General features: G+C 42.5%; 1 protein-coding gene across 1 annotated transcript in view; it reads right to left on the minus strand.

Annotated features, from left to right (window-relative positions):
- The window catches only part of LOC137522241 (sialic acid-binding Ig-like lectin 14), a 102601-nt gene that overhangs the window by 8011 nt on the left and 66713 nt on the right, over positions 1-27877 (minus strand). Inside the window, exons 8-9 of the mRNA XM_068242273.1 lie at positions 17483-17509; positions 11104-11197 (exon numbers count right to left, since the gene is read on the minus strand). Coding sequence (XP_068098374.1) covers positions 11104-11197; positions 17483-17509 — 121 coding nt within the window. The remainder of the gene's footprint in view (positions 1-11103; positions 11198-17482; positions 17510-27877) is intronic.

The following is a 27877-nucleotide window of genomic DNA, read 5'->3' on the forward strand; positions in this document are numbered from 1 at the left end:
GTCCAGATAGGCCAAATGTCCCCGAAAATCAGTCTCTTTGCAGACGATGTCCTCCTATCAATCTCCAACCCAATAGAATCGCTACGGCATATCTCCAACACCCTAAATGACTTCTCCAAAGTATCCCTATATAAAGTTAATGAAACTAAATCTTCTCTCTTAGGTATTAACATATCCAGAACATTAAAAAGAAAAAATAACACGGGAATTCCCCTTCCCCTGGGCCAAAAAAAGCATTTCTTACTTAGGAATACAAATACCGTCCACTACAAAGGAGCTTTATGAAGTAAATTTCCCACCTCTATTATCAGGAATTCAAACAGAACTGTCAAAACTGACCCCTACGGATCTATCCATATCCGGGAAAATAGCGACATACAAAATGGCAATATTCCCAAAAATTTTATATTACTTCAGAACTCTCCCAGTACCCCTTCCCGCACAGTTCTTCCAAAAATTAAATAAAATAATTAATCAATACCTATGGAAAGGCAAAAAACACAGGCTTGCATTTAAAATTCTAACTGCGAACCCCTCAGAAGGAGGCTTTGGGCTCCCCAACCCCCTCCTGTATCATCATGCCTCAATTTTAGACATGTCCCAATTTTGGACCAAAAACTCTCAAGATAAATACTGGGCACAGTTGGAAAAATCCCTAATCAAAGAAGATCCAATTGACTTACTATATTTAACATGGGCCAACCTACCACCATATAAAACCTCACACCCAATCATCCACCAAACCTTAACCTCATGGGAACTCTTCAAAAGTCTCTCCCCATTAGATCTCAATACGGTGAAATCCCCCCTTCCCATGTCAGCAATAAAGTCACATATTCCTTTGATTAATCTCAATAGCTGGATAAGAGCAGGTATCAATAATATTGAAGACATAATGACTGGGAAAAGACTGGAACCTTTTGAATTCCTGAAGTGGAAGTACAAATTATCAGACAAGGACTACTTCACATACCTCCAACTTAACCATTTATTAACCTCTCACACTCTACCCAACGAATCATTGCCTCAAGCAGTATGGGACTTTTTGTTTAAACCCAAATCCTCACCCAAGGGGGGGATATCTTTTTGGTACAATCTACTAAACACCCCAACACACTCTCCCATCCTGAAATATCTTAAAATATGGGAATACGACCTAAAAGAAGCGATCCCTATAACAGACCTCAAAAGAGCACTAAGCAATCTAAAAAAATACTCTAAATGTGTCACCCACACAGAAACCACAAAAAAAAATACTATGCAAATGGTATCTTACACCCAGAATCCTAGCCAAGATGTCCCCACAACACTCCCCAAATTGTTGGAGAGAGTGTTTACAAACGGGCACACTTTCCCATGTACTATGGGATTGCCCCAAACTCACCACATACTGGTCAGCCATCTTCAAAATAATATCCTCCATCACCAAAACACAAGTACTCCCCTCACCAACCCTAGCTTTATTTCTTCTCAACATAGATAATTTTCAGCCACATCTCAGATTAGGAATAACGCACATCCTATGTGCAGCTAGACATCTACTCCTGACGAACTGGAACACAATTGACACACCTTCCATTACTCAGGTAGTCCACCTAACAGAATATAACCTCAGAATGGAATACCTGTTAAGATCCAGAGACAATCAAAATGTATGGCAACACACATGGTCCTTTGACTGGAACTTAAACCCATAAGGTCACCCTCTAACAATATGTAACTACACAGTTAATACTAGAATTCCCTTCCACAGAATAGACTGGTCACAAGGGCAGTCATGGAGATCCTAAACTAATGATAAACCCTCCACCCCCCCCCCCTCCTTTCCGCTTGACTTAGCAGGTCCTACTATCAGGCCAGACTATATCTACTTGAACCTCTTCAAGTCTGAGATCTAGCTCTAGACCTCTGTAAATTCATTGACTATTCGGCACGGGCTGTAATCCTCGGCCCTACGCATCTATTAAGGCACTATGCACTCTCTACTAGTTGTGTTGATGTTATTAGTTTGGCATATTCCCACTTTACATGGGTGATTGTTGTTTCTTTATAAATATATTAAAATTAGAGCTTCAAGTACTAACTCAGTTGAAAGTGCTTATTCCACCTGATTTAGAACTGTTCTATAATACATTATTTCTGAGTTGCTATACAGTAAATAGCTGTTTTGTTCTCCAATTCATTGTTCAACTAAAGAATTATTGAAAATGAATGATACTCATTACCTTTATTTTGGATTTGTAAACTGTGAAAAAAATTTCAATAAAAATCAATTGAAAAAAAAAAAAATGCCAACTGTCTTACAGATCTTTTTACTTTGATAGTACCTGAGGGACACACCCGCAATAAGCATGCAGCCAATGGAGTCAAGACACCTCATCTACATACAGTGGTGTGAAAAACTATTTGCCCCTTCCTGATTTCTTATTCTTTTGCATGTTTGTCACACTTAAATGTTTATGCTCATCAAAAACCGTTAACTATTAGTCAAAGATAACATAATTGAACACAAAATGCAGTTTTAAATGATGGTTTTTATTATTTAGTGAGAAAAAAAACTCCAAATCTACATGGCCCTGTCTGAAAAAGAAATTGCCCCCCTTGTTAAAAAATAACTTAACTGTGGTTTATCACACCTGAGTTCAATTTCTGTAGTCACCCCCAGGCTTGATTACTGACACACCTGTTTCAATCAAGAAATCACTTAAATAGGAGCTATCTGACACAGAGAAGTAGACCAAAAGCACCTCAAAAGCTAGACATCATGCCAAGATCCAAAGAAATTCAGGAACAAATGAGAACAAAAGTACTGTAATTGAGATCTATCAGTCTGGTAAAGGTTATAAAGCCATTTCTAAAGCTTTGGGACTCCAGCGAACCACAGTGAGAGCCATTATCCACAAATGGTAAAAACATGGAATAGTGATGAACCTTCCCAGGAGTGGCCGGCTGACCAATATTATCCCAAGAGCGCAGAGAAAACTCATCTGAGAGGCCACAAAAGACCCCAGGACAACATCTAAAGAACTGCAGGCCTCACTTGCCTCAATTAATGTCAGTGTTCACGACTCCACCATAAGAAAGAGACTGGGCAAAAACTGCCTGCATGGCAGATATCCAAGGTGCGAACCACTTTTAAGCAAAAAGAACATCAAGGCTCGTCTCAATTTTTCTAAAAAACATCTCAATGATTGCCAAGACTTTTGGGAAAATACCTCATGGACCGACTAGACAAAAAGTTGAAGTTTTTGGAAGGTGCGTGTCCCGTTACATCTGGCGTAGAAGTAACACAGCATTTCAGCAAAAGAACATCATACCAACAGTAAAATATGGTGGTGGTAGTGTGATGGTCTGGGGTTGTTTTGCTGCTTCAGGACCTGGAAGGCTTGCTGGGATAGATGAAACCATGAATTCTACTGTCTACCAAAAAATCCTGAAGGAGAATGTCCGGCCATCTGTTTGTCAACTCAAGCTGAAGCGATCTTGGGTGCTGCAGCAGGACAATGACCCAAAACACACCAGCAAATCCACCGGTGAATGGCTGAAGAAAAACAAAATGAAGACTTTGGAGTGGCCTAGTCAAAGACCTGACCTGAATCCTATTGATGTTGTGGCATGACCTTAAAAAGGCGGTTCATGCTAGACAACCCTCAAATAATGCTGAATTACAACAATTCTGCAAAGATGAGTGGGCCAAAATTCCTCCAGAGCACTGTAAAAGACTCGTTGCAAGTTATCGCAAACGCTTGATTGCAATTATTGCTGCTAAGGGTGGCCCAACCATTTATTAGGTTCAGGGGGCAATTTCTTTTTCACACAGCTCCATGTAGGTTTTGAGTTTTTTTTCTCACTAAATAATAAAAACCATCATTTAAAACTGCATTTTGTGTTCAATTATGTTATCTTTGACTAATAGTTAACGGTTTTTGATGAGCATAAACATTTAAGTGTGACAAACATGCAAAAGAATAAGAAATCAGAAAGGGGGCAAATAGTTTTTCACACCACTGTATTTGTTTTGGGTCAGTGGCTCGAAAGGTATTTGATGCAGCCATCCCAGAGAAATTACCTTTGAAGAAGTCAGTCATGTGATTCAAAATTCATTCACAAAAGCTTGTACTCTTTTTGCTTACAGAATGCTAATAATTTGTGGCCAGCACTTCAGGAGAACCTGAGTAGAGATGTCGCGAACCTCCGATTTTCGGTTCGCGAACTTCCGCAGAAGGTTCGGTTCGCGGAAAAATTTGCGAACCGCAATAGACTTCAATGGGGAGGCGAACTTTGAAAAATAGAAAAAATTATGCTGGCCACAAAAGTGATGGAAAAGATGTTTCAAGGGGTCTAACACCTGGAGGGGGGCATGGCGGAGTGGGATACATGCCAAAAGTCCCGGTGAAAAATCTGGATGTGACGCAAAGCAGCGTTTTAAGGGCAGAAATCACATTGAATGCTAAATTGCAGGCCTAACGTGCTTTCAAACATCTTGCATGTGTATACATCAAACAGGGAGTGTAATTAGAGTACTGCTTCACACTGACACACCAAACTCACTGTGTAACGCACCGCAAACAGCTGTTTGTGTAGTGACGGCCATGCTGGACTACTGCGCAACATGGCGTGATTGCTCTTCCTCACTCAGTGATGTCAGGTAATGTGTGACTTCCTTCTCAACTTTCCATGGCATTGTTAAAAAGCTTACGTTTTGTTTTTAATTTACATTTTCTACTTGCTGTGTACTTGTTCAGTACCACTACAATGAGAATCCTGTGGAGGCGGGCAAGTCTGCCATTGTGACCCCGGGTAATGGCCGGGGAATGAGAGGTTTGAATCCGGTGTGGAGCCTGAGCAACGGCTACCACTACACATCCAAGGAGGGCAGCGGGCAGGCATGCACGCCCGCCCGCCCTGAGGTAGTGACCAAAAATAACAATACAGGAGGAGGACTTTCGAGGCCCTGCTGTGTATTTGAAATGAATGTACTTTAAATCCTTTAACGAGAACCAGTTATGGCGGGCAAAGATGACACCACATTCCTTTCACGAGAATCATATGGAGGCGGGCAAGTCTGTCATTTGTGACCCCGGGTAATGGCCGGGGAATGAGGGATGGAATCCGGTGTGGAGCCTGAGAAACGGCTACCACCACACATCCAAGGAGGGCAGCAGGTAGGCATGCACGCCCGCCCCGAGGTAGTGATCAAAAATAACAATACAGGAGGCGGACTTTCGAGGCCCTGCTGTGTATTTGAAATGAATTAACTTTAAATCCTTTAACGGGAATCCGTTATGGAGGGCAAGTCTGCCATTGTCACCGCGGGGAATGAAGGTTGGATTGTGGCCCGAAGTGGGAGCCTGCTGAGACCCATGCTGTAGCTGCCCTGACCGTGCTTTGCAGACCAGGCATCTGTGGTCAGATGGACCCTTGAGCCAGCGGAAGACAAACCAAGTCGAAAGCATTTGCCAAGAATGTTTTACGGAGGGCAAGTTTTTTTGCCCTTTTTTTTTAAATTTTTTGAAAATGATAGATGGTTGTATTTTTAAATTGTTTGAAAGTTTAGATGGTTGTATAATTGTTTGAAAGTTTAGATGGTTGTATTTTTAAATTGTTTAAAAGTGTATCCATTCTTCCTCCCCCCCAGCCACGAACAATACCATGGGAACGTGGAGCAGCAGAAGCCCCCTGTGACGGCTGCCACGGTTGTTCTCCGCTGCTTGTCTTTTGAGGGGTGCTTCTTTTCCTCAGGTGTTCTTGCCATAGCTGTTTGTGCCTTCTCTCCAGGTGCCTTCGTAAAGCACTTGTCCCTACATGACAGTTGGCCTTTCCACGGCTCAATTTTTGCTGGCAGAGACAACAGATGGCTTTGCTCCGATCTGAGACACACACGTGAAAAAAATTTCCAAACCGCTGAGGCCCCCTGGGGTGATGGCGCTACGGTGGCATCAGCAGCAGCTGACGTTGAAGGGCATGTGTGCTCCCTGGCCATAGCTGGCGATACATGGCACCGGACACTGCCCCCAGCTGTTTCTGAGGACGAGCTCCCTCTGCTTCTATCATGGAGTCGTCTCCTCCTACTCCTCTCTGACTCCTCCTCTGAACTGTCCCCCTGGTCATCTCCTCTACCGGGAACATATGTGGTATCCGTATAATCGTCATCATAATCCTCCTGGCCAGCTGCGCTTTCCTCAGACACCTCCTCAAGTGCACCAACTTCAGGTGGTCCACCATCATCCCCATCCACACACGTTACGTCCATACTATCGCCACCTAACTCAGACGTATGAGGTGGTGTACCTGCGCCTTCTTGTTGTTGTTGCAGTAGTGGCTGGGAATCAGTGATTTCACCACCACCACCAAATAACTCCTGCGAAGTGTCAAATGCAGCGGATGTGGTGCTTGTTGTAGCGCTGGTGGATGCGGGAGATGAGGTGTTCTGTGTTAAATACTCAATCACCTCCTCACGATTTTGGGAAGTGATGGCACGTGCCTTCTTCTGAGCACTGTATTTTGGGGCAGGTCCGCATGAAATCACAGCAACACCACCTCGCACAGACCTGCCGGTGCCTGGTGGCCTTCCTCTGGATCTGCCTCTACCTCTTCCTCTACCTGGTTTGTCCATTTTGTCCATCTCGGGGGTATGCTAGCTATATGCAGTGAGGTGGGTTCTCACTCAACACAACAGGTAGTTAGATGCAGTGAGCTGGGTTCACTCAACAGTAAAGGTACTTAAGATGCAGTGAGGTGGGTTCTCACTCAACACAACAGGTAGTTAGATGCAGTGAGGTGGCCAGGTAGGTTCACACTCAACACAACAGGTAATTAGATGCAGTGAGCTGGGTTCACTCAACACAAGGCTAGGTATATGCAGTGATGAGGTGGGTTAAGTAAACACAACAGGTACTGGGTAGTTAGATGCAGTGAGCTGGGTTCACTCAACAGTAAAGGTACTTAAGATGCAGTGAGGTGGGTTCTCACTCAACACAACAGGTAGTTAGATGCAGTGAGGTGGCCAGGTGGGTTCACACTCAACACAACAGGTAGTTAGATGCAGTGAGCTGGGTTCACTCAACAGTAAAGGTACTTAAGATGCAGTGAGGTGGGTTCTCACTCAACACAACAGGTAGTTAGATGCAGTGAGGTGGCCAGGTGGGTTCACACTCAACACAACAGGTAGTTAGATGCAGTGAGCTGGGTTCACTCAACAGTAAAGGTACTTAAGATGCAGTGAGGTGGGTTCTCACTCAACACAACAGGTAGTTAGATGCAGTGAGGTGGCCAGGTGGGTTCACACTCAACACAACAGGTAATTAGATGCAGTGAGCTGGGTTCACTCAACACAAGGCTAGGTATATGCAGTGATGAGGTGGGTTAAGTAAACACAACAGGTACTGGGTAGTTAGATGCAGTGAGCTGGGTTCACTCAACAGTAAAGGTACTTAAGATGCAGTGAGGTGGGTTCTCACTCAACACAACAGGTAGTTAGATGCAGTGAGGTGGCCAGGTGGGTTCTCACTCAACACAACAGGTAGTTAGATGCAGTGAGCTGGGTTCACTCAACAGTAAAGGTACTTAAGATGCAGTGAGGTGGGTTCTCACTCAACACAACAGGTAGTTAGATGCAGTGAGGTGGCCAGGTGGGTTCACACTCAACACAACAGGTAATTAGATGCAGTGAGCTGGGTTCACTCAACACAAGGCTAGGTATATGCAGTGATGAGGTGGGTTAAGTAAACACAACAGGTACTGGGTAGTTAGATGCAGTGAGCTGGGTTCACTCAACAGTAAAGGTACTTAAGATGCAGTGAGGTGGGTTCTCACTCAACACAACAGGTAGTTAGATGCAGTGAGGTGGCCAGGTGGGTTCACACTCAACACAACAGGTAGTTAGATGCAGTGAGCTGGGTTCACTCAACAGTAAAGGTACTTAAGATGCAGTGAGGTGGGTTCTCACTCAACACAACAGGTAGTTAGATGCAGTGAGGTGGCCAGGTGGGTTCACACTCAACACAACAGGTAGTTAGATGCAGTGAGCTGGGTTCACTCAACAGTAAAGGTACTTAAGATGCAGTGAGGTGGGTTCTCACTCAACACAACAGGTAGTTAGATGCAGTGAGGTGGCCAGGTGGGTTCACACTCAACACAACAGGTAATTAGATGCAGTGAGCTGGGTTCACTCAACACAAGGCTAGGTATATGCAGTGATGAGGTGGGTTAAGTAAACACAACAGGTACTGGGTAGTTAGATGCAGTGAGCTGGGTTCACTCAACAGTAAAGGTACTTAAGATGCAGTGAGGTGGGTTCTCACTCAACACAACAGGTAGTTAGATGCAGTGAGGTGGCCAGGTGGGTTCTCACTCAACACAACAGGTAGTTAGATGCAGTGAGCTGGGTTCACTCAACAGTAAAGGTACTTAAGATGCAGTGAGGTGGGTTCTCACTCAACACAACAGGTAGTTAGATGCAGTGAGGTGGCCAGGTGGGTTCACACTCAACACAACAGGTAATTAGATGCAGTGAGCTGGGTTCACTCAACACAAGGCTAGGTATATGCAGTGATGAGGTGGGTTAAGTAAACACAACAGGTACTGGGTAGTTAGATGCAGTGAGCTGGGTTCACTGAACAGTATACAGTAAAGGTACTTAAGATGCAGTGAGGTGGGTTCTCACTCAACACAACAGTTAGTTAGACTTAGATGCAGTGAGCTGGGTTCACTCAACACAACGCTAGGTATATGCAGTGATGAGGTGGGTTAAGTAAACACAACAGGTACTGGGTAGTTAGATGCAGTGAGCTGGGTTCACTCAACACAAAGCTAGGTATATGCAGTGATGAGGTGGGTTAAGTAAACACAACAGGTACTGGGGTATATGCAGTACTGGGTAGTACAATGTGCAGCTCCCTGTCACACACACAGGCAGTCAGTCACTGAATGTGCTGGGCTGCTGGCAGTGGCACACACACTATTAATTAGCAAGGCTGTGCATGCAACAAAAGTGTCAGAAAAAAAAATGTACAGGTTGAGCTCTGAAAAGAGCTGTTGCTGGGTGCTTTAAAAGCAATATTAATCAGTCAGGAACAAGCAAAGCAGCCTAGAACCTAACTAATCTGTCCCTAAGAGAAAAAGTCTGCAGCAGCTGTCCCTTTCCTCTCTAGCAGGCACACGAGTGACTGTAATGGCCGCCGGAGGCTGCCTTATATAAGGGGGGGGTGGGGCTCCAGGGCTTACTGTAGCCTGAATGGCTACAATGTGCCTGCTGACTGTGATGCAGAGGGTCAAAGTTGACCCTCATAGTGCATTATGGGGCGAATCGAACTTCCGGAAAAGTTCGCCTGGCGCAGGCGAACGCGAACCCCCAATGTTCGCCTGGAACCGTTCGCCGGCGAACCGTTCGGTACACCTCTAAACCTGAGGTGTGTTTGAAGAATGTTATCTGCACACAGAGGCTGGATCTGCCTATACAGCCCATCCTCTGTTGCTATTCCAAACCCCCCTAATGTCCCCCTGCACTCTGCAATCAGACATAGATCACAGCCGCGCTGTGCGTGCTGTGTTTACATCTGTAGTGTCAGTCTCGGCTGCTCCCCCCGCCTCCTGCAGAGCTCCGGTCCCTGCCCCTGTCCCTTCCCTCTAATCAGCGGGGAGGGAAGGGACGCAGGCGGGGACGGGAGTTCTGCAGGAGGTGGGGAGAGCAGCAGATTGACACTATACAGTAGAGATAAACACAGCCGCTGCGACACGCTGTGTGTCGACAGCACGGCTGTGATTTATCAGGGATTGCAGAGTGCAGTGGGGCATTAGGGGGGTTTGGGATATCAACAGAGGCTGGGCTGTATAGGCAGATCCAGCCTCTGTATGCAGATAACATTCTTCAAACCCACCTCGGGTTCTCTTTCAGGGAAAGCAGATCTTTATTAGTATGTAACTGCCAAAGGTCCAGTGCTGGCTCAGAATAGGCAAGCTCTTACTAGTAGAGGACTAGGTCAGGAAATCTGTGCTGACGGGGAAAAAAATTACTTGTGCCTGTCTCAAATAACTGTCCAATCGCAACACTCCGTGCTGTAGAGGGTGCTGAGATTAGAAAACTGTTCCCTATGAGGTTTCTTGCTGGGTCCCTTAAAGAAGACTAGCGGGCCAAGGCGTCAATTCATCAAGCATTACCGCATTAGGTAATGGTGAAAACAGCTGAATTTATGGAGCATTTCGTAAAATGTCAATTGATCAAGGTTGCTACCACATGGCAAGCTGAAATTACCGAGCAGGGAGGTAAATTATCGACTTGTTGTGCGGTAAACACCTCCAACACATGTCAGCTAATGTCAATTCATGAAGATCATGCATGCAGTAAACCCCAAGAACATGTTCCCTAATTACTGGCATCTCTTATCTGTCGAAAACCAGCTTCAAAAGCCTTCCGTGTGGATATCCTCATGGTTGACAGGAGCAGAGAGCCAATAGGAACAGCCCCTGTCCCCAGCAAGTCCATGTGACTGGTTACGAAGCCTTCTCCAGAGGTTCCTGCTTTTCTACCCCCCCCAGGTAGTGAGCAGAGAGAGAGATTTGAACAAAACAGGTTTCCCCTGCCACCCTTCAGCTGTTTAACCCCCTAGGCTCTTGTTTGAAGATGCAGAAGAGCTAGTGGGGAAATCACCTAAGCATGGAATGTGTAATGTCTCCTGGAAGTTCTTCTAAGCTGTGGCAATTAAATAAAATGTTAAATAAGACGAATACACAGATTTAGAGTAAGTACCGCACTTGTGAAAATATTGATGAATTAGCAAAAAAACCTCTGAAATACCGAATGCGGTATTTTCCCAATTGTTTTTTATCGAACAGCCTTTGATCAATTGACGCTTAATTCATTTAAACATGTACTGTACATTTATGCTCATGCTGTGCACCCATATGCCACACACCTGCTATACTAACCTCTGATCTTCACTGTGCCCAGAGGGCATAAATTTGCGATTACACAAAGTCTGATGTTGCCGAGGTGGTTAGGCTGCGCAATATGTAGTCCCACAAGCAGGATCATTTCAAGGATCATCAATATTAATTGTTTCAAAACTAAAGAATTGCATTGTGTTCTGTCATTAATATACTCACTTGACAGTTAATCTTAATATCAAGGTCACAAGAATGACGATGGCCATTCCAGAAGCCATCCCGATAAACACATCAATGATTCTATTACTGTACCCTGTAAAACAGAAATGGATAGATTAGATAGATAGATAGACATTTGTGCTACTGCTTTAAAATAAAAGTATCCCACCAATCACATAATTGTTCAAGTAATAACAGTTATCAAAATTAATCTTTTAATATTGTTTTTTCCTTGCTTAAAATGAGCTTTAAATGACTGATTGGAATGTCATTTCTAGTATTGAGAACACAGTTTACCCTGAAGTGAGTTAAATGATCTTTTCTTACAATAGGTCCTACGCAATTCACAAACTCACCAGCAATATGCACTAGTGAGTTCTTGAATCAGGCGCTGGGAGCGTCACCTAATTCAATGAAACCAGATAGTGTAGTATTTTCAGGCAATAAATGTGTGAAATAAATACTACTTACAAATCAAGGTTGCTATTAGGCAACCACAGTATTAGGCAGGTGGAGAGTTCTATCTCCAAGTGAATTGGGCATCCACTTAAAGAGACTCTGAAGTCTCTTTTTTTCCCTTCTTTTGTCTTATAATCCTCTTCAGCCTTAATGCCCCAGTGAAATCGCCGCATCCCCACGGCAGATGGGTGATTTATTAGTGAGAAAGCAACCTGCAAAGTTCTACGACTTTGCAGGTCACAGATCATGCTGCCCTGACACGCAGGGCTTCTCTTCCTGGAGAGGCTGAGCTTTGAGCTGTAGCTCAGCCTCTCTGCAATCAATACCTGCAGATCTCTGCCTCCTCCCCGCCCCTCTCAGTGAAAGAAGACTGAGAGGGGCAGGGAGAGGCGGCAATCAGCAGAGATTGACTGCGGAGGAGGCAGAGCTGCAGCTGAGTACTCTGCCTCATTGAGGAAGGGAAGCCCTGCAAGCCGTGGAGCTCTGCAGGGCTAATCCTCTGCCATAAATCACCCATCTGCCGCGGGGATGCGGCGATTTCACTGAGACATTCATGCTGAAAAGGATTATATGACAAAAGCAGGAAAAAGACTTCAGGGTCTCTTTAAGGAGGATAGGTTTGGTTGCTCTCCAAAAAAAGGACCACTTGATTATTATTACGGAACGCTCCTGGGCTGAGGAAGGGGGTAGGGGGTAAAACTGTACACAAAATGGGAGGAGTTGCCCTAATGTAGTATGAAATGGGTAAATATGGGTAATGAAACAATCTTACCTCAAGTGGGAGGTTTAGGATAACAATGTTATTGGACACAGGAAAAGATGACACGTATCGCAGGACCTGCTTGCTTGCTTCCTCAGGTCTACAGTACAGTGTCTTATGCAGGCACTTCCAGTATGTGGGTGCAACTGCATGATTTACCCATTGAATACTACATTGGGGTGCCTTTTCCCATTTTGTGTACCAAATACTGTGGCCACATATGGCTAGCTATACTGATGTGAACATAGCCTAAAGGTGGCCACACACCATACAATAAAATGATCCGATTTTACAGCAATTCGATAAAAACGATCGTATTTCCCAAAAATATCGAAAGCTTTTTTTTCATTCGACTGAAAAATACGATCGGATTTCCCGTTTTTTTCGATTTAAATCGATCCGAAATGCCAGATATTTCTCTTCAATTTTCTTTAAAGATTGTATGGTGTGTGTTAGATTGTCAATTTATTAATATACACACCCTAGCAATTTTGTCAGAGTTTCCAATCAGTTTTATCATAATTGGGGAAAGATTGAACATACGTGTGTGGTACATTGGTCATATTTTTGAAATGTTACAATCAGTCAGAAAAATTGATTGCAATTCTTAAATTGAACAGATATTTAAAAAAATTGTATGGTGTGTGGCCACCTTTAGTCTACACTGCAATTACAATCATTCCAATACAAGCCTAGTCAGGAATAATAACGTAGTTTTGATCGTAATGGATAATTTTACTGTCATTAATATTCGCATTATTTTTGCAATGGTGATTATGCTCAATGCAAAATTACATTCATGGAGTTCAATTTCACCAAATGTTCCAAAGTCAATGGGCATGAGAAACATGTGTACATGTAATTAAGTTTCTGGAAAGTGTCTGCAACACCTCAACCAAATAACTGTGTGTGCTAGGGCTCAAAACAAGAGCAATTATATGGTAGAGGAAGAAAGCCCTTAAAAATAGCACCTCCCACAGCAAAATTTGAAAAAGTATAACAAAAATCTTTGTTCAACATTAGGTATAATAATATTCACAGTACTGATGATTCAATAAAGAATAAAACCATTTAAAAAACAAGCAACTATTCCAACATGATCCCTGCTGCATGTGAAACAATCACTCTAAATGCAATATATTGTATAATGACACAATGCTGCTGTCAGATATAAAACCCCACAGTAGGCTCAATATTGAGCCCAACAGGGGGAGAACCCGGGTTCAGTATACAACCTAGTGTGATGCAAGACCAATAAACAACACCTGTGCAATGAAACCTCAAAAATAAACACATGAATAAATATCACATACCGTATATACTCGCATGCCGACCCTCCAACTTTTACCTAACAAAACATGAAAAAATGATTGACCCTCATGCAAGCCGAAGCCCTGGGGGGAGCAAAGCAGGGGCAATGAATGGCCACACAATGCTGGTAATAGAATGCAATAGAAAAGGTGACCACCACTCGGTCACTAAAGTGCAAAAAATAGGCAGGTCCATAACAAAATGTAAGTGCCAGTCGCATACAATAACCACAGTGAGCAATGCTTTAGTGTCAGGCCGCCGCCGACTACCTGTGTGTGGGCCCCGAGCGTCCAAGCCACCATTACGCCGCAGCCACCCTGGAGGAGATAGGGTCTCACATGTGTGTCGCCGGCCGACTGCCGGCTTCCTCAGAGACCACCAGCTGATCGGGGCCGAAGGGGAGCGGGCAGCTGAGAGATCGGGTGTCCGCGGCGAGAGCAGAGCGGATAGATGGCCACACAGAATAGATACACAGCAGGAGCGCTCTTCCGTGTTCATAATCTCGCGCTTCCTGCTGTGTCTGCACCTTGTGAGCCCATTGGCTATTATTACCAGCCAATGGGCTCACAAGGTGCAGACACAGCAGGAAGCGCGAGCTGTGTATCTATTCTGTGTGGCCATCTATCCGCTCTGCTCTCGCCGCGGACACCCGATCTCTCAGCTGCCCGCTCCCCTTCGGCCCCGATCAGCTGGTGGTCTCTGAGGAAGCCGGCAGTCGGCCGGCGACACACATGTGAGACCCTATCTCCTCCAGGGTGGCTGCGGCGTAATGGTGGCTTGGACGCTCGGGGCCCACACACAGGTAGTCGGCGGCGGCCTGACACTAAAGCTCTGCTCTCGCCGCTGCAGCTATACTCTCCGCCTTCCGCACCCAATCTCTCAGCTGCCCGCTCCCCTTCGGCCCCAATCAGGTAAATAATTGACTCGCATGCAAGCCGAGACCCCCACTTTTGTGCCAGTTTTTGGGGGTCAAAAATTCGGCTTGCATGCGAGTATATACGGTATATAAAATTATAAAATAAAGTGCACAATTGCTATCCAGATATACAGTATTACTAGTGATAAGATGCCTAGTAAAAAATTAAGGCAAAGGAACAGCCCATAGGAAAAAGAGCATAAAGTGGAGTAGTGCAAAAAATAGGAGATACTTAGCCCAGAAATGGTGATGTCAATCTCAGCAGCACAGCAGGGAACAAGGAATCCCCTCAGAGGACAAGATCCCACTAGTTCCGCGAGCGTCACCTCGCTTTATCAGGGAGAGAGGATGCCAAAGGTCATAGCACGACTTTGTTGGAAGTCATCTGGCTTAAAGGGATACTCATAAGAGGTGCTTGTAGTCCCTTTAATAATTGAATGGGTGCCGCTACAGTTGTAATTCACATTACGGCCTATAGCGACACCTGGTGCGCCCAATTTTCCTGCGTTGTTTTTGCCTGTCTCGGAGAAACGCATGCTTTCATAGCTAAGTACGTATGTAAACATTTATGGACATGCAAGTGAAAATTCATTTTCACAAAGTGCATTGAAGTCTATAGACATTAGATAACACATTTTCACATGGATGAATATATAGCAAAATGATGAGTCAATACAAAATTACGCATTCTAATTATGATTATATGCAAAATAGATTTTTCCATAGGTTGAATTTTATGGATCTGCATCATAATTGGGTAATTTCGCTGTGCATAATTGAAGCTCATTAACAGTGCTACGTGGGGATCGAATTCTTCAATGCATATGTTAACCAGTGGCAAACGTCATCCCATAATCCATAGCATGACCTTTGATCTGCAGCCAGCTGGCCAGTAGGGAAAGAGTTCACTACGGTGACAGCATTCATGAACTCACTTTCCTATTGAAACTCCTAGGTTTGTGAATGCTTTTGGCCAGCTGGCTTCATGTCAGATGTCCTACTAGGCATTATGGGAAGAACGTTTGCTAATGGCTACCATATACTGTTTCACGTTCCATCCCTAAGGCTACGTTTACAGTGAAGCATTGGGGTGTGTCGTAATGGACGCTTTGTAGTGCAGAATGCCGTACTGAAATACAAAAGCAATGTGTTGTCCTTAGTGTGGCCAATGCAGTGCGTTTCATTAGAGTGAGGAATCCCTGCATGCAGTGCATTTACCGCTTAACTCCTGTGATAACAGTACAGTGAAGCATACTTGTCAATTAACCTTATGCGACACAGTGCTCTTATGCTTTCCTGTTCCATTGTGTTGCGTTCTTGCCGTCACAGGGAAAGCAATGCTCCCACTCTGGACCGAGCCTTGAGGTGGCCACACATCCTCTAAAATAAAACCCCTGCGTCCGTGCGCTGTCCCTTTGTAGTGTTGTCCATGCTGAACCGTTGTGCGCACTGCGTAGCACGGACAACGTTACCCAGGGATAGCGTGGGACCAGGGAGCCGAGCGTGCGGCTTGTCAGGGGGCGGCCGGGCGTGCGGCGGGTCAGCGGGGCGGCCGGGTTTGCAGCGAGTCAGCGGGCGGCGTTCACGTGTGAGGCGGGTGCGCACGTGCGGCAGGTGCGCATGCGCGTTGACACTGCGGCGAAGAGTGGGAGGGGAGTGGAGGAGAGGGGAGGGGAGGTGGGAGGGGAGAGGGGATGGGGATTCCACACAGACCTAGAGCCCGTTTTTAAACGGGCTTAGGTCACCTAGTCATACAATAAAATTATCCAATTGTACAGCAAATCAATAAAAACAATCGGTTGTCCCAAAAAATTGAAAGCTTTTTCTTGAATTTGAGCAAGAAATGTGATAGGATTCTCCGTCTTTTTCTATATAAATCGATCAGGAGTGATTGAATGGTGTAGGATAGATTGTCAATTTATTAATGTATATTAATTATTAATGTATGTCAATTTATTAATGTATAGACGTCACCCAAGAGAAATTTTTTTCAGAGTTGTCAATGGTCTTTTTCGTAATTGGAGAGTAATTGAACATGTGTGTGTTACATTAGTCAGATTTTTTTAAATGTTGCAATCAATCCAAAAAATGTATTGTAATTCTTGAATTGAAAATAAATAAATAAATGTATGGTGTGTGGTCATACACAAGTCAATTTCATATACAGTATTTATTTTATAAGATTTTAATCTATTGATTATTTTATCAAACCTACAACATACCATTCAATTTTCAAAGCAATCAACCTGATTTTACCAACACATCCAGTCAGTTTATTGAAAAAAATGGAACGATCAATTGTTTTTTATCGATCAAAAAAAAAAACATTTTAAATTTCTTCTCTTTTTGGTGGTTTTGGTTGAATAAACGTGAGAAATCAAGCTATCTGATTTTACCATTTATTGGTAACCTTAAAGAGGAACTCCAGTGAAAATAATGTAATAAAAAAAGTGCTTCATTTTTTACAATAATTATGTATAAATGATTTAGTCAGTGTTTGCTCATTGTAAAAACTTTCCTCTCCCAGATTTACATTCTGACATGTATTACATGGTGACATTGTTACTGTGGGCAGGTTATGTAACTGCTCCTAGCTGTTTTGGCTGTTAGAGACAGCTGTAAACAGCTAATTCCTGTCTGTGAGCCTTGTTACATTGTGGCAGTTTGCCCAGAGTACCGCGGTACTCAGAGCTTCTTGTGGGAGGGGTTTCACCACAATATCAGTCATACAGCGCCCCCTGATGGTCTGTTTGTGAAATGCAATAGATTTGTCATGTAAAAGGGGGTATCAGCTACTGATTGGGATAAAGTTAAATTCTTGGTCGGAGTTTCTCTTTAAGGCTATGTGCTCATGTCATATTGGTAATATTTTAGATAACAAATAGCATATGGGGTAAAAATGATTAAACATAAAGTAAAAAAAAGTGACGTACCATCTTGGTTGGTCTTGGTGCCTGCTTCTGTAAAAGAAATCCATATTAAATAAAATATTAACCACTTAATTAATTAAGCCACGAGTCAGTAGATATACATCTTGTAGAATAAGCGGTGCTGTATAGGATTGGGCTTGCTCCTGTGCACATTTCTGGCACTATCTGATGCAGCACTAATTGGTAAACAGGCATATATGTTTCCTGAGCTAATGAGATTGATTTTTACCATTAAAAATATTTGTTATTATCTCAGTTTATAGTGAAAAATACATTCTGTAGCATTATTTCAGAATCCAATATCTTCACCATAGATTGTGACAGGAACATAATCTAGGTTTTGTGATAAGCAGTAAGAATAGCCAAACTAAATTTGTTTTTTTATCTACAGTAGCACTTTTTATTTTTAAACTGGAATTGGTAAAACTGAGAAATGTGTTTTTTCTATTTTTTTCCTTGTTTTCCCATTAAAATTCCTAGAAAACAAAATTGTTCGAGGGAAAAAATGGTATACAATGAAAGCCTACTTTGTCTTGAAATAAACAATATATACAGTATTTCATTTCTGTGTTATAAGTAGGGATAAAGTTATTTCTGATTAAATAAGGACATAGCTAAACTGTCAAAACTGCTCTGGTCCATAAGTGGGAAACAAGGTCTGGATACGAAGTGGTTAAATAAGTTTGCACATAGCATAGAAATTACAAATTTCCACTGTGCACAAAGCTCTAGCAACAAGAAACCATCCATCCCTCCTGCATAACCTCTGCATATCCCTCTTCATAACCTTCTCTACATCCCTTCTGTATAGCTTGCTTTTACCTCAGCTTATAATACATGTCACCACCTGTAACAGCGGGAAGGCAACCTATATTGAGTTTTAATTTTTATAATTTAGCAATATGTTCAACAATGGTTGTGATTAATTTATTAATGTATTTATTGATTGAATCCATGTGATCCAACTGACTTAATATAATTCATTAATTAATTATTTATTTATCTATTCTATTAGCTAATTTAATAATAATTAGGGATTATTTATTTATTTACTTTAATTTAATATTTAATTTGTACAATCAATTGCGTAATCAAATCCAGCGGTACACATTGTATGTGGTGTCGCATATATGTGAATGTGTATATATGTATAAAAGTATGTGTATACACATGTGTATGATTGATTGGGATTGTTACCCTGCCATTTTTGTACGGTGTGACGTCATACACATGCTTATGGTTTATATTAATATTACATCCATTATATCAATTTAAGGGTGGAAAAGTCGTTTGCCTACCGTGCAGTGCAAAATTGTGATAGTTTTAATTTGTATTATATATTGTTGATCAGAACTTTAAGGTAAATGTTTTATTATAGGTTTCTGTTTATTGACCTGATGAAGCGGGATGTGTCCCGTGAAACGCGTTGTCTACAGCTTAACCCTTTAATTTTAATAAAGACTCCCTTTTCCACCTATGTGAGTCATCTGATGAGGTAAGATACCTCTTTTATTTTTTATGTTTTTATTTTTATTAGAATACCCTATATTGGTTTTAATAAGTTTTAAGGCTGCCTCCAACGATTTGCCTCTGTAAAAATGAGTTGAAGGAGTTGACTGCGTTTTCAGATATAATGTTGGATGAGGTCATACCTGCTATTTTTTTAAAGCGTACAGGTGTGTGTGTGTGTGGGGGGGGGGGGGAGTATCCAAGACCTCAACCTCTCCATACTATTATCTAAAGTCCCCGACTGCCTATCCGCTGTATCTATTTACGTCATCCAGTTTCCTTAAACTTAACTTGAACAAAATGGAGATTGTGGTTTCGTTTTCTGATCCACCTCCCACAGACACCATCAATGTAGAAAAAAATCTCAACCCCTAAAGTTCGCTGTCTGGCGGTAGGGATACTCATCCATATGCCATGGAAATTACATTTTTGCATTTCCGATCGGAACTCACAAACCAGACTTCTGTGAAAATACCACATAACCTCAACTTGGTAATTTTAGCCCAATAACAGAACACAGAAGCATTGGACCAGATAAGAGAATGCAGAGTCAACTGGGAAGTATTTGGCCAATCAGAGAATGGAAAAAAACACCAAAAAAGACTCCTCAAAAATCGGAAATGTAAAACAGAAATCGGACATTTGTGGAACCAGTAATAGACATTGGTGGAAATCAGAATACCCACCAAATCGGAAATTGGCATTTCCAACCTTTCCTATCTAGGGGTATTTCTGGACTCTGAGCTCTCATTTAGACCACCACATATTAACACAATAACTACCTCCTATTACTTGCATCTCAAACACATTTCCAGAATTTGTCCCTTCCTTTCACAGGAGGCAACCAAAATGCTTGTTCATGCTCTAATCATATCTCATCTTGACACACCGTAACACCCTAATCTGTGGTCTACCAAACATCAGATTCACACCTCTCCAGTCCCTACTAAACTTCGCTGCCCATCTCATCCACCTCTTAGCCAGCCCCTCTCTGCCAATCTCTCCATTGGTTACCAATTACCAAAGGGATTCAGTTTAAACTACTCACACTACCATACAAAGCTCTACACAAGTTATCACCTCCATACATTTCCTCATTAATCTCCAGATACCATCACACTCAGAACCTTCGCTCCTATCAGGAGACCCTTTTAACCTCTAGCTTGGGCACCTCCTCTCACTCCCACATCCAGCACTTTTCATGAGCATCACCTCTCCTTTGGAACTCTCAGCTTGTCGGCCATGCTCCAAGACTGTAAACCTTCAAAGTTAAATAAAATGGCCCCACAAAGTGCGCTCTTCAATTTTGTCACCAGATAACCTAATTAAATTGATCTATCCCCGTGGGTTGGATCGCACCTGTTATCTAAGTGTGTATATAACTTTAAAGAAGATTCAACAAAACTAAACACAACAAAGATCAAATTAAAACAGCACAGCTCTCTGTAGTGTGTGAGCCAGCCATTATAAATCAGCTGCAGTGTCTGCTACTATCAGTGAAGTCCATCGCTTAGAGCAGCTTAGAGCATGGTTATGACGCAGCTCAGCTGTCTTAAAAAGCAGAATTAGTGTTATCATCTACTTTTTTTAACACAAGGTCTATGAAGAAACGTATTATTAAATAACTGATATGTGATTAATGGAAAATAATAATTTTCACTAAACTGCCCCTTTAACAAGAATCCTGCAGCTATTCGTCCTCCAATCTTCAAAACTCCATGCATGCAAAATAAAATTAAATGGCAATAGTGTGATACTGTATAGCTTAAAGAGAAACTCCAACCAAGAATTGAACTTTATCCCAATCAGTAGCTGATACCCCCTTTTACATGAGAAATAGAATGATTTTCACAAACAGACCATCAGGGGGCGCTGTGTGACTAATTTTGTGCTGAAACCCCTCCCACAAGAGGCTCTGAATACCGCGGTACTCTGGGCAAACTGCCACAATGTAACAATGTTCACAGACAGGAAATGGCTGTTTAAAGCTGTCTGTAACAGCCAGAGCAGCTAGAAACAGCTACATAACTTGCCCACAGTAACAATATCACCATGTAATACATGTCAGAATGTGAATCTGGGAGAGGAAAGATTTTACAATGAGCAAACTCTGACTAAATCATTTATACATAATTATTGTAAAAATGAAGCACTTTTTTTATTAAATTATTTTCACTGGAGTTCCTCTTTAAGCATACAAACTGCCACCGGTGCCCCCCGATTTTTTTGCAAGCACCCAGTGTTCCTCCACCGAGCAATAACTTAAAGAGACTCTGAAGCGAGTCTCAATTCTCTTTTTTAACCTATATTCATATTAAGCCCCATAAGCAGAGCTAAACCGCCGCTATCCCGTGGCAAAACAAGGGGTTAATACCCCCCAAATCCCCCTGCAAAATCCACGACTTTCTTAGTCGTGGATTTTGCACTTCCTGGAGGCAGAGCTATGAGCTGTAGCTCTGCCTCCATTTGCGTCAATCGCCGCGCAGATCTCCGCCTCTCCCCGCCCCTCTCTGTGAAGGCAGATGAGAGGGGCAGGAGAGAGGCGGCGATCAGCGGGGATTAACGTGCTTGAGGCAGAGCTTATGGCTGTAGCTCCGCCTCAAGCAGGAAGCGCTCCCCGGAGGTTGGAGAGGGGATTTGGGGGTTATAAACCCCACGTTTTGCCGCGGTATAGAGGCGGTTTAGCTGTGCTTATGGGGCTTAATATGAATATAGGTTAAAAAAGAGAATTGAGACTCGCTTCAGAGTCTCTTTAAGCCTCTCACCAGATCCTTATGCCAATCCGATACAGATCAGCAAACAGCGCTTGGTATACAAGTCACGATCATTTCTTCCAGCAGACCAGTTCCTAAGACTCAAACAGGTGTGAAGAGGCTGAGGCAGGCAGGAAGGCAGGCAGGCTGGCTGGCTCTGGTGGAGCAAGCAGGCTATGAGTGTCTCCTCGCCAGGCTACTACAGCTGTTTGCTAATCTGTATCAGATTGGCATAAGGATCTGGTGAGAGGCTTGATTTATTGCTTGGTGGAGGAACACTGGGTACTTGCATTAAAATCGGGGAGCACCGGTGGCAGTTTGTATGCTTAAGCTATACAGTATCACAGTATTGCCATTTAATTTTGTTTTCCATGCATGGAGTTTTGAAGATTGGAGGACGAATAGCTGCAGTATTCTTGTTAAACTGGCAAGAAGCGCAGACTGCTGATCCTAATCTGGTCAGCCACATAATCTGGTTAGCGTACACTGTTACTATTGATGCATGAAAAGCAGCAGAATAATTTGAAAATACTGTCAAGTTTATTGGAGGACATTTTAAGAGATTTTAATGTGGACTTTTGGTGTCTATATCTATGGAGGGACATTGTTCATATGTATAGTATGAAAGAGTGATGTCATTTGATCTTTGTTGAGCTCCCTGTGTTTAGTTTTGCTGGAACCTTCAAAGTACTTTCAAAACACACCTATTCAGACAAGCCTACAATTTGCAGTAGGTCGCAATGGAGTCTCACAGCTTAATCTGCTAATTCTTATGTCTTCTTCCCTATTGTTTCCACTCCACTAACCTACCACTTGCCTTTTAACATCATGGTACAGTTTGGGTATCGCCTTTTTGGAAAAATAATTGCAGCCTGGTATCTTCCACTGTGGTATCCCAATCGCCACAAATTTTCAGAAATACTCAGAGTCCACCAGCTTGTATGGTAACAGCTGGCGGGCTAACAGTTCTGACAAGCCAGCTGTCAGACGCTGGGCAAGGGGGTGACTGGAAGACATTGGCTTCTTCCACTCAAATATTTCCTTTATGGACACCTGGCTGTGGGAGAGGAACAAGAACTGCTCAAGGTGGGAGGCGGAGTGGAAGAGGGTGGCTGTGAAGGTGTAAGGGCAGCAGAGGACAAAGCGGCTAAAGATGCTGGACCAGGAGGAAGAAGAGGAGGCAGAGGGTGGCTTTGCGTTTGTGTGCTGCTTTTCCTCATGTGCTCATCCCATCTGAGTTTGTGGTGTTTGTGATGGGAGTGCCTTCGTAAGGCAGTTGTCCCTAGGTGGCTGTTGCACTTTCCACGACTCAGTTTTCATTGGCAGAGTTTACAGATGGCATCGCTGTAATCTGAGGTAGAGAAACAAAAAATGTCACACTTGTGAGCTCTGGCATAACGGCATTCTGGTGGTGGCAGCAGCAGGCGTTAAAGGGTGTGTTTGCTGGTTGACCCTAGGTGGCGATACATGCCGTCGAACACTGCTACAAGGTGTTTGCAACAAGCTCCCCCTGCTGCTTACAGCAACTCATCTTCTCCTCCTCCTCTCTGTCTCCCCCTCTGAACTGTCCCCCTGTTCATCACGTCTTCTGGGATCCAACGTGACATCCATGCCATGATCATCATCATCATCATCCACAGCTTTGCTTGTATCAGACACCTCCAAAATTGCACCAACAACAGGTAGTTCATCATCATCCTCACACCTTACGTCCATGTGTGTAGTGACGCCTAACTGAGACATATGAGGTGGTGTAACATCCTTAGTGCCTTCATCTTGTACCAATAATGCTCGTGCATCAGTAAATTCACCACAAACATGGTGGTGGTGGCTGCCGGCTGAGTGGTGGTAAGTAGTTGTGGGGTGCCAGAAACAGAGCAGGAGGAGGAAGATATGTCACGGTTCCATGCAGAAGCTGAGGAAGATGAAGTGTTCTGTGTTAACCAGTCAACTAAGTCCTCAGAATTTAGGGGGTTAAGGGTATGTGCCCTCTGAACACTGTGCATAGGTTGAGAGCCACACGAAATCACACCAGCACGACTTCGAAAAAACCTGTGGGGTTGCCTACCTCTGCTTGTCATTTTTTCCATTTTGGGGGTATGCAGTACTACTAACAATATTCAATACTGGTAGACAAAGAGGCACACAATCAGGGTCAAATACACAGCAGCTGTGTGTGCGTATCACTGGGCTGTGTACTTTGACACACACAGAGAGATATCTTATAGTTCGTTCAATCACAAATACAGTTGCAAGCTACGCACTGTTTATGATAAACAGTGTGCTAACTTGTAGAAGGAGAAGAGGATACTTTTTAACTACAAGGTCCAGCAAATGACTGTGGACTTTATGCAGTGTGTCACCCACACAGACAGATATCCTATAGTACATTCAATCAAAAATACAGCTGCAAGCTAAGCACTGCTAATGATACACAGTGTGCTGGCTTGAATCAGAATCAGAATCACTTTTGTAATAGATAGAAGAGGATACATTTGAACTACAAAGCCCAGCAAATGACTGTTTCCTATATGCAGTGTCTCACGCACACAAAAAAACACAACAGAACAATATGAGCCCTCAAAAGAGCTTTTGTTTTGGGGTGCTTTCAGCAATATTTAACAGCCTAGTTAACTGTCCCGGTCTCTCTGCAGCAATCTCTCCCTTCCTCTCACTATAGCAACAGCCGTAGACTGAGAGCATGGCCGGCGATGCTGCGTTTTTATCAGGGATGAGCAGAAACTACGCCAGTGCGAATTTACGCATCGTAGTTCGCATCTACACATCGTAGTTCGTATGTGAAGTTTCAAAACTACGCTTACGAATTTACGCGTAGCACAACACGTAAATTCGTAAGCGTAGTTTTGAGACTTCACATACGAACTACGATGATGTAGCTTACGCCCACTATGCGTAGTTAACATGTGTATTGCGTAGTGAACTACGAAATGCGTTACTCGCAGCTAATTTTCCGCGTGCGATTGAATGCTTACAAATTCACGCATTGGAAAGGGGAATGAACGCATAGAAGAGTTCCCGGTATAGGCATTTAAGAGAAGAATTAATGCGTAAAATGTTCTGCATACGGGCATAAGTATCCGCATACACTATGCTTCGCACTACGCGTAATTGCATATTTTAATGCGTAGTCTACAAAACGCATATGAAGCGAATGTTTGATTTCAAAGCCGTAGTTTGGCGTAATTAGCGTAATTGGCGTAATTGCGTAAAACTACGCGTACTTCCAGCGTAGCGAAGTTGGCTGACTACGACCATCCCTGTAGGGGGACATGAGGTCCGTGGGGGAGTGCAGCCTGATTGGCTGCCATGTGTCTGTTGCCTGTGATGTAGGGGTCAAAGTTTAGCCCAATGACGAGGTATAGGAACGGGTCGAACGCGCTATGTGTTTACGTCCAGCCGTGGACATGAACAGCTGAATTTCGCCGGGAACTATCCGCCGGCGAACCGTTCGGGTCATCTCTACTAACTAAGAATAAGGGTGTGTAATGTGCATAAAATAGGAGCACAGGATACAGTGAAATTATTGTTTTCTGGCAGTCGTGTGATAAAAATATCAGTTTAGAAATAAATATTATTTTAAATGATCACTTTGTTCTAAATTGGTTCTTAATGATTGGAAATCTTTCAGAGCCACATAATTTATTTTTAATCTTGTGAAACATTACTGTTTTATTGGCCGGTATGAATTGAAAAAATGTGAAACTGAGTGGCTTACCAAAGCTATGTGTCGGTAAATAAAATCTCTAAAAAGATTACAAAATACATGTAAAATATAAATTAAACGGTACAGAACATTAGTTGTAATCTTAACGTGAAATTCTGATCGGATTGGTTGTAAATAATCTCCATTGAGGCGTACAATCAATGACATACGATTATAAAACCAGTCGTCCGATTGGATTTTCGTCGAACCAAAATTTGGATTTTCTTGTTGGTTGTGATAGATAGGAAGCAAAGATTGGTTTGCTGATGGTGTAGTGAACAATTTTACTTCCGATCAGAAATTTTGATTGCTCAAACGATTTTTCACTAGAAATTGGATCATTAGTGGCCACCTTATATCATATCTTTTTGTTACAGAAAAATGTTAGTGGCTGATTTTTTTAAGTCCAATATAACACCTTTCCATAAATCAAACGGTATTTTAGTGTTAGTGATTTAGGTGTTTGAAAAAATAGAATAAGGCCTGGTTCACATTATAAATTGCCAGCGCTATCGCAAGTGCTGAGCAATTTATTGAGGCAGGGGTCACACTTGTCGGCTTTCGTGCGCTTTTCTGCACAGAAAAACTGTTCTCAACTGAGAACTCATGTTAATCAATGAGCTAGGTCACACTTGAATGTAGATTTCGCACGCAGAAAAAAAACTGACATCTTGCGCAATTTGTCAGTTTTATCTATAAATTACATTAGCTGTTGTAAGGTAGAGGTCACACTTGTCTTTCAGTTTTCTGAAACGTGTAGAAACTGAAAGACAAGTGTGACTCCTGAGAGTTTTTAAAGCACTTTTCCCTGCGATTTGAGCTTAGAAAAGCTCTTTTGTAAGTGCATTTGATGAGCGATTGAGATTTTCATGTCCTGACGTCAGTCTGGAAGTGAACTCTTTGACCCGGAAAAGAATAAATACAAAGTATTTATTCTTAAAAGCGCTCAGGAAATCGCTATACAAGAAATTATAACGCTCACATATGAACACTCTCATAGGAAAACATTTCACAAGCGCTTTTAGGGCGATTTCTAAAATTGCCAGTGCTTAAACATCCGCAAATGCTCATAGTGTGAACAAGCCCTTAAAGGATACCTGAGGTGACATGTGACATGACGAGATAGACATGTGTCTGTACAGTGCCTGGACACAAATAACTAGGCTGTGTTCCTTTTTTTCTTTCTCTGCCTGAAAGAGTTAAATATCAGGTATGTAAGTGGCTGACTCAGTCCTGACTCAGACAGGAAGTGTGACCCTCACTGATAAGACAGGAAGTGTGACCCTCACTGATAAGAAATTCCAAGTATAAAACACTTTCCTAGCAGAAAATGACTTCTGAGAGCAGGAAAGAGATAAAAAGGTTCAATAGTTCATAGAGTTTAGCTCTTGCATACTTCAATGAATGTGTCATTGAGCAAAAACAATAACACAGTTCAAACTTAAAAAGCAGATTTAAACATAAAATAAAACTGTGGAATATTTTAAAAGTCATTTTTAGGAGAAGGATAGAAGATAGATACAATTGTTTATTTCATTAGTTTATTTTTGCCTTAGGTGTCCTTTAACCACTTCCCAACTGAGGGGTTTTACCCCCTGACCACCAGAGCAATTTTCACCTTTCAGCGCTCCTTCCATTCATTCGTCTATAATTTTATCATTACTTGTCGCAATGAAATGAACTATATCTTGTTTTTTTCGCCACCAATTAGGCTTTCTTTAGGTGGGACATTATGCCAAGAATTATTTTATTCTAAATGTGTTTTAATGGGAAAATAGGAAAAAATGTGGGAAAAAATTTATTATTTTTCAGTTTTCGGCCTTCATAGTTTTTAAATAATGCATGCTACTGTAATTAAAACCCATTAAATGTATATGCCTATTTATCCCGGTTATAAAACCGTTTAAATTATGTCCCTATCACAATGTTTGCCGCCAATATTTTAGTTGGAAATAAAGGTGCATTTTTTCAGTTTTGCGTCCATCCCTAATTACAAGCCCATAGTTTATAAAGTAACAGTGTTATACCCTCTTGACATAAATATTTAAAAAGTTCAGTCCCTAAGGTAACTATTTATGTATTTTTTTTAAATTGTAAATGTTTTCTTTTTTTTTTAATTACAAAAAAAAAAAATTGGGGAGTGTGGGAGGTAAGGAGTTAATTTTTTGTGTAAAACAAGTTTATTTGTGTGTAAAAAATGGTTAGGGTGTAGTTTTACTATTTGGCCACAAGATGGCAACATTACCAATTTGTTTCATGCGACCTGCAAGCGTCCTTTCGGACGCTTGCAGGAAGTAGAAAGAGGCTGGGACTTTGTTATTTTTTCACAATGATCGCGCTGCTCAGCCGAGCGGCAGCAGATCATTGCGGGGCTTAGATCAACGAACGGGAATGGATTTTCCCGTTCGTTGA

The sequence above is a fragment of the Hyperolius riggenbachi genome, chromosome 6 (assembly GCF_040937935.1).
Source record: "Hyperolius riggenbachi isolate aHypRig1 chromosome 6, aHypRig1.pri, whole genome shotgun sequence".
In the NCBI taxonomy this organism is placed as follows: Eukaryota; Metazoa; Chordata; class Amphibia; order Anura; family Hyperoliidae; genus Hyperolius; species Hyperolius riggenbachi.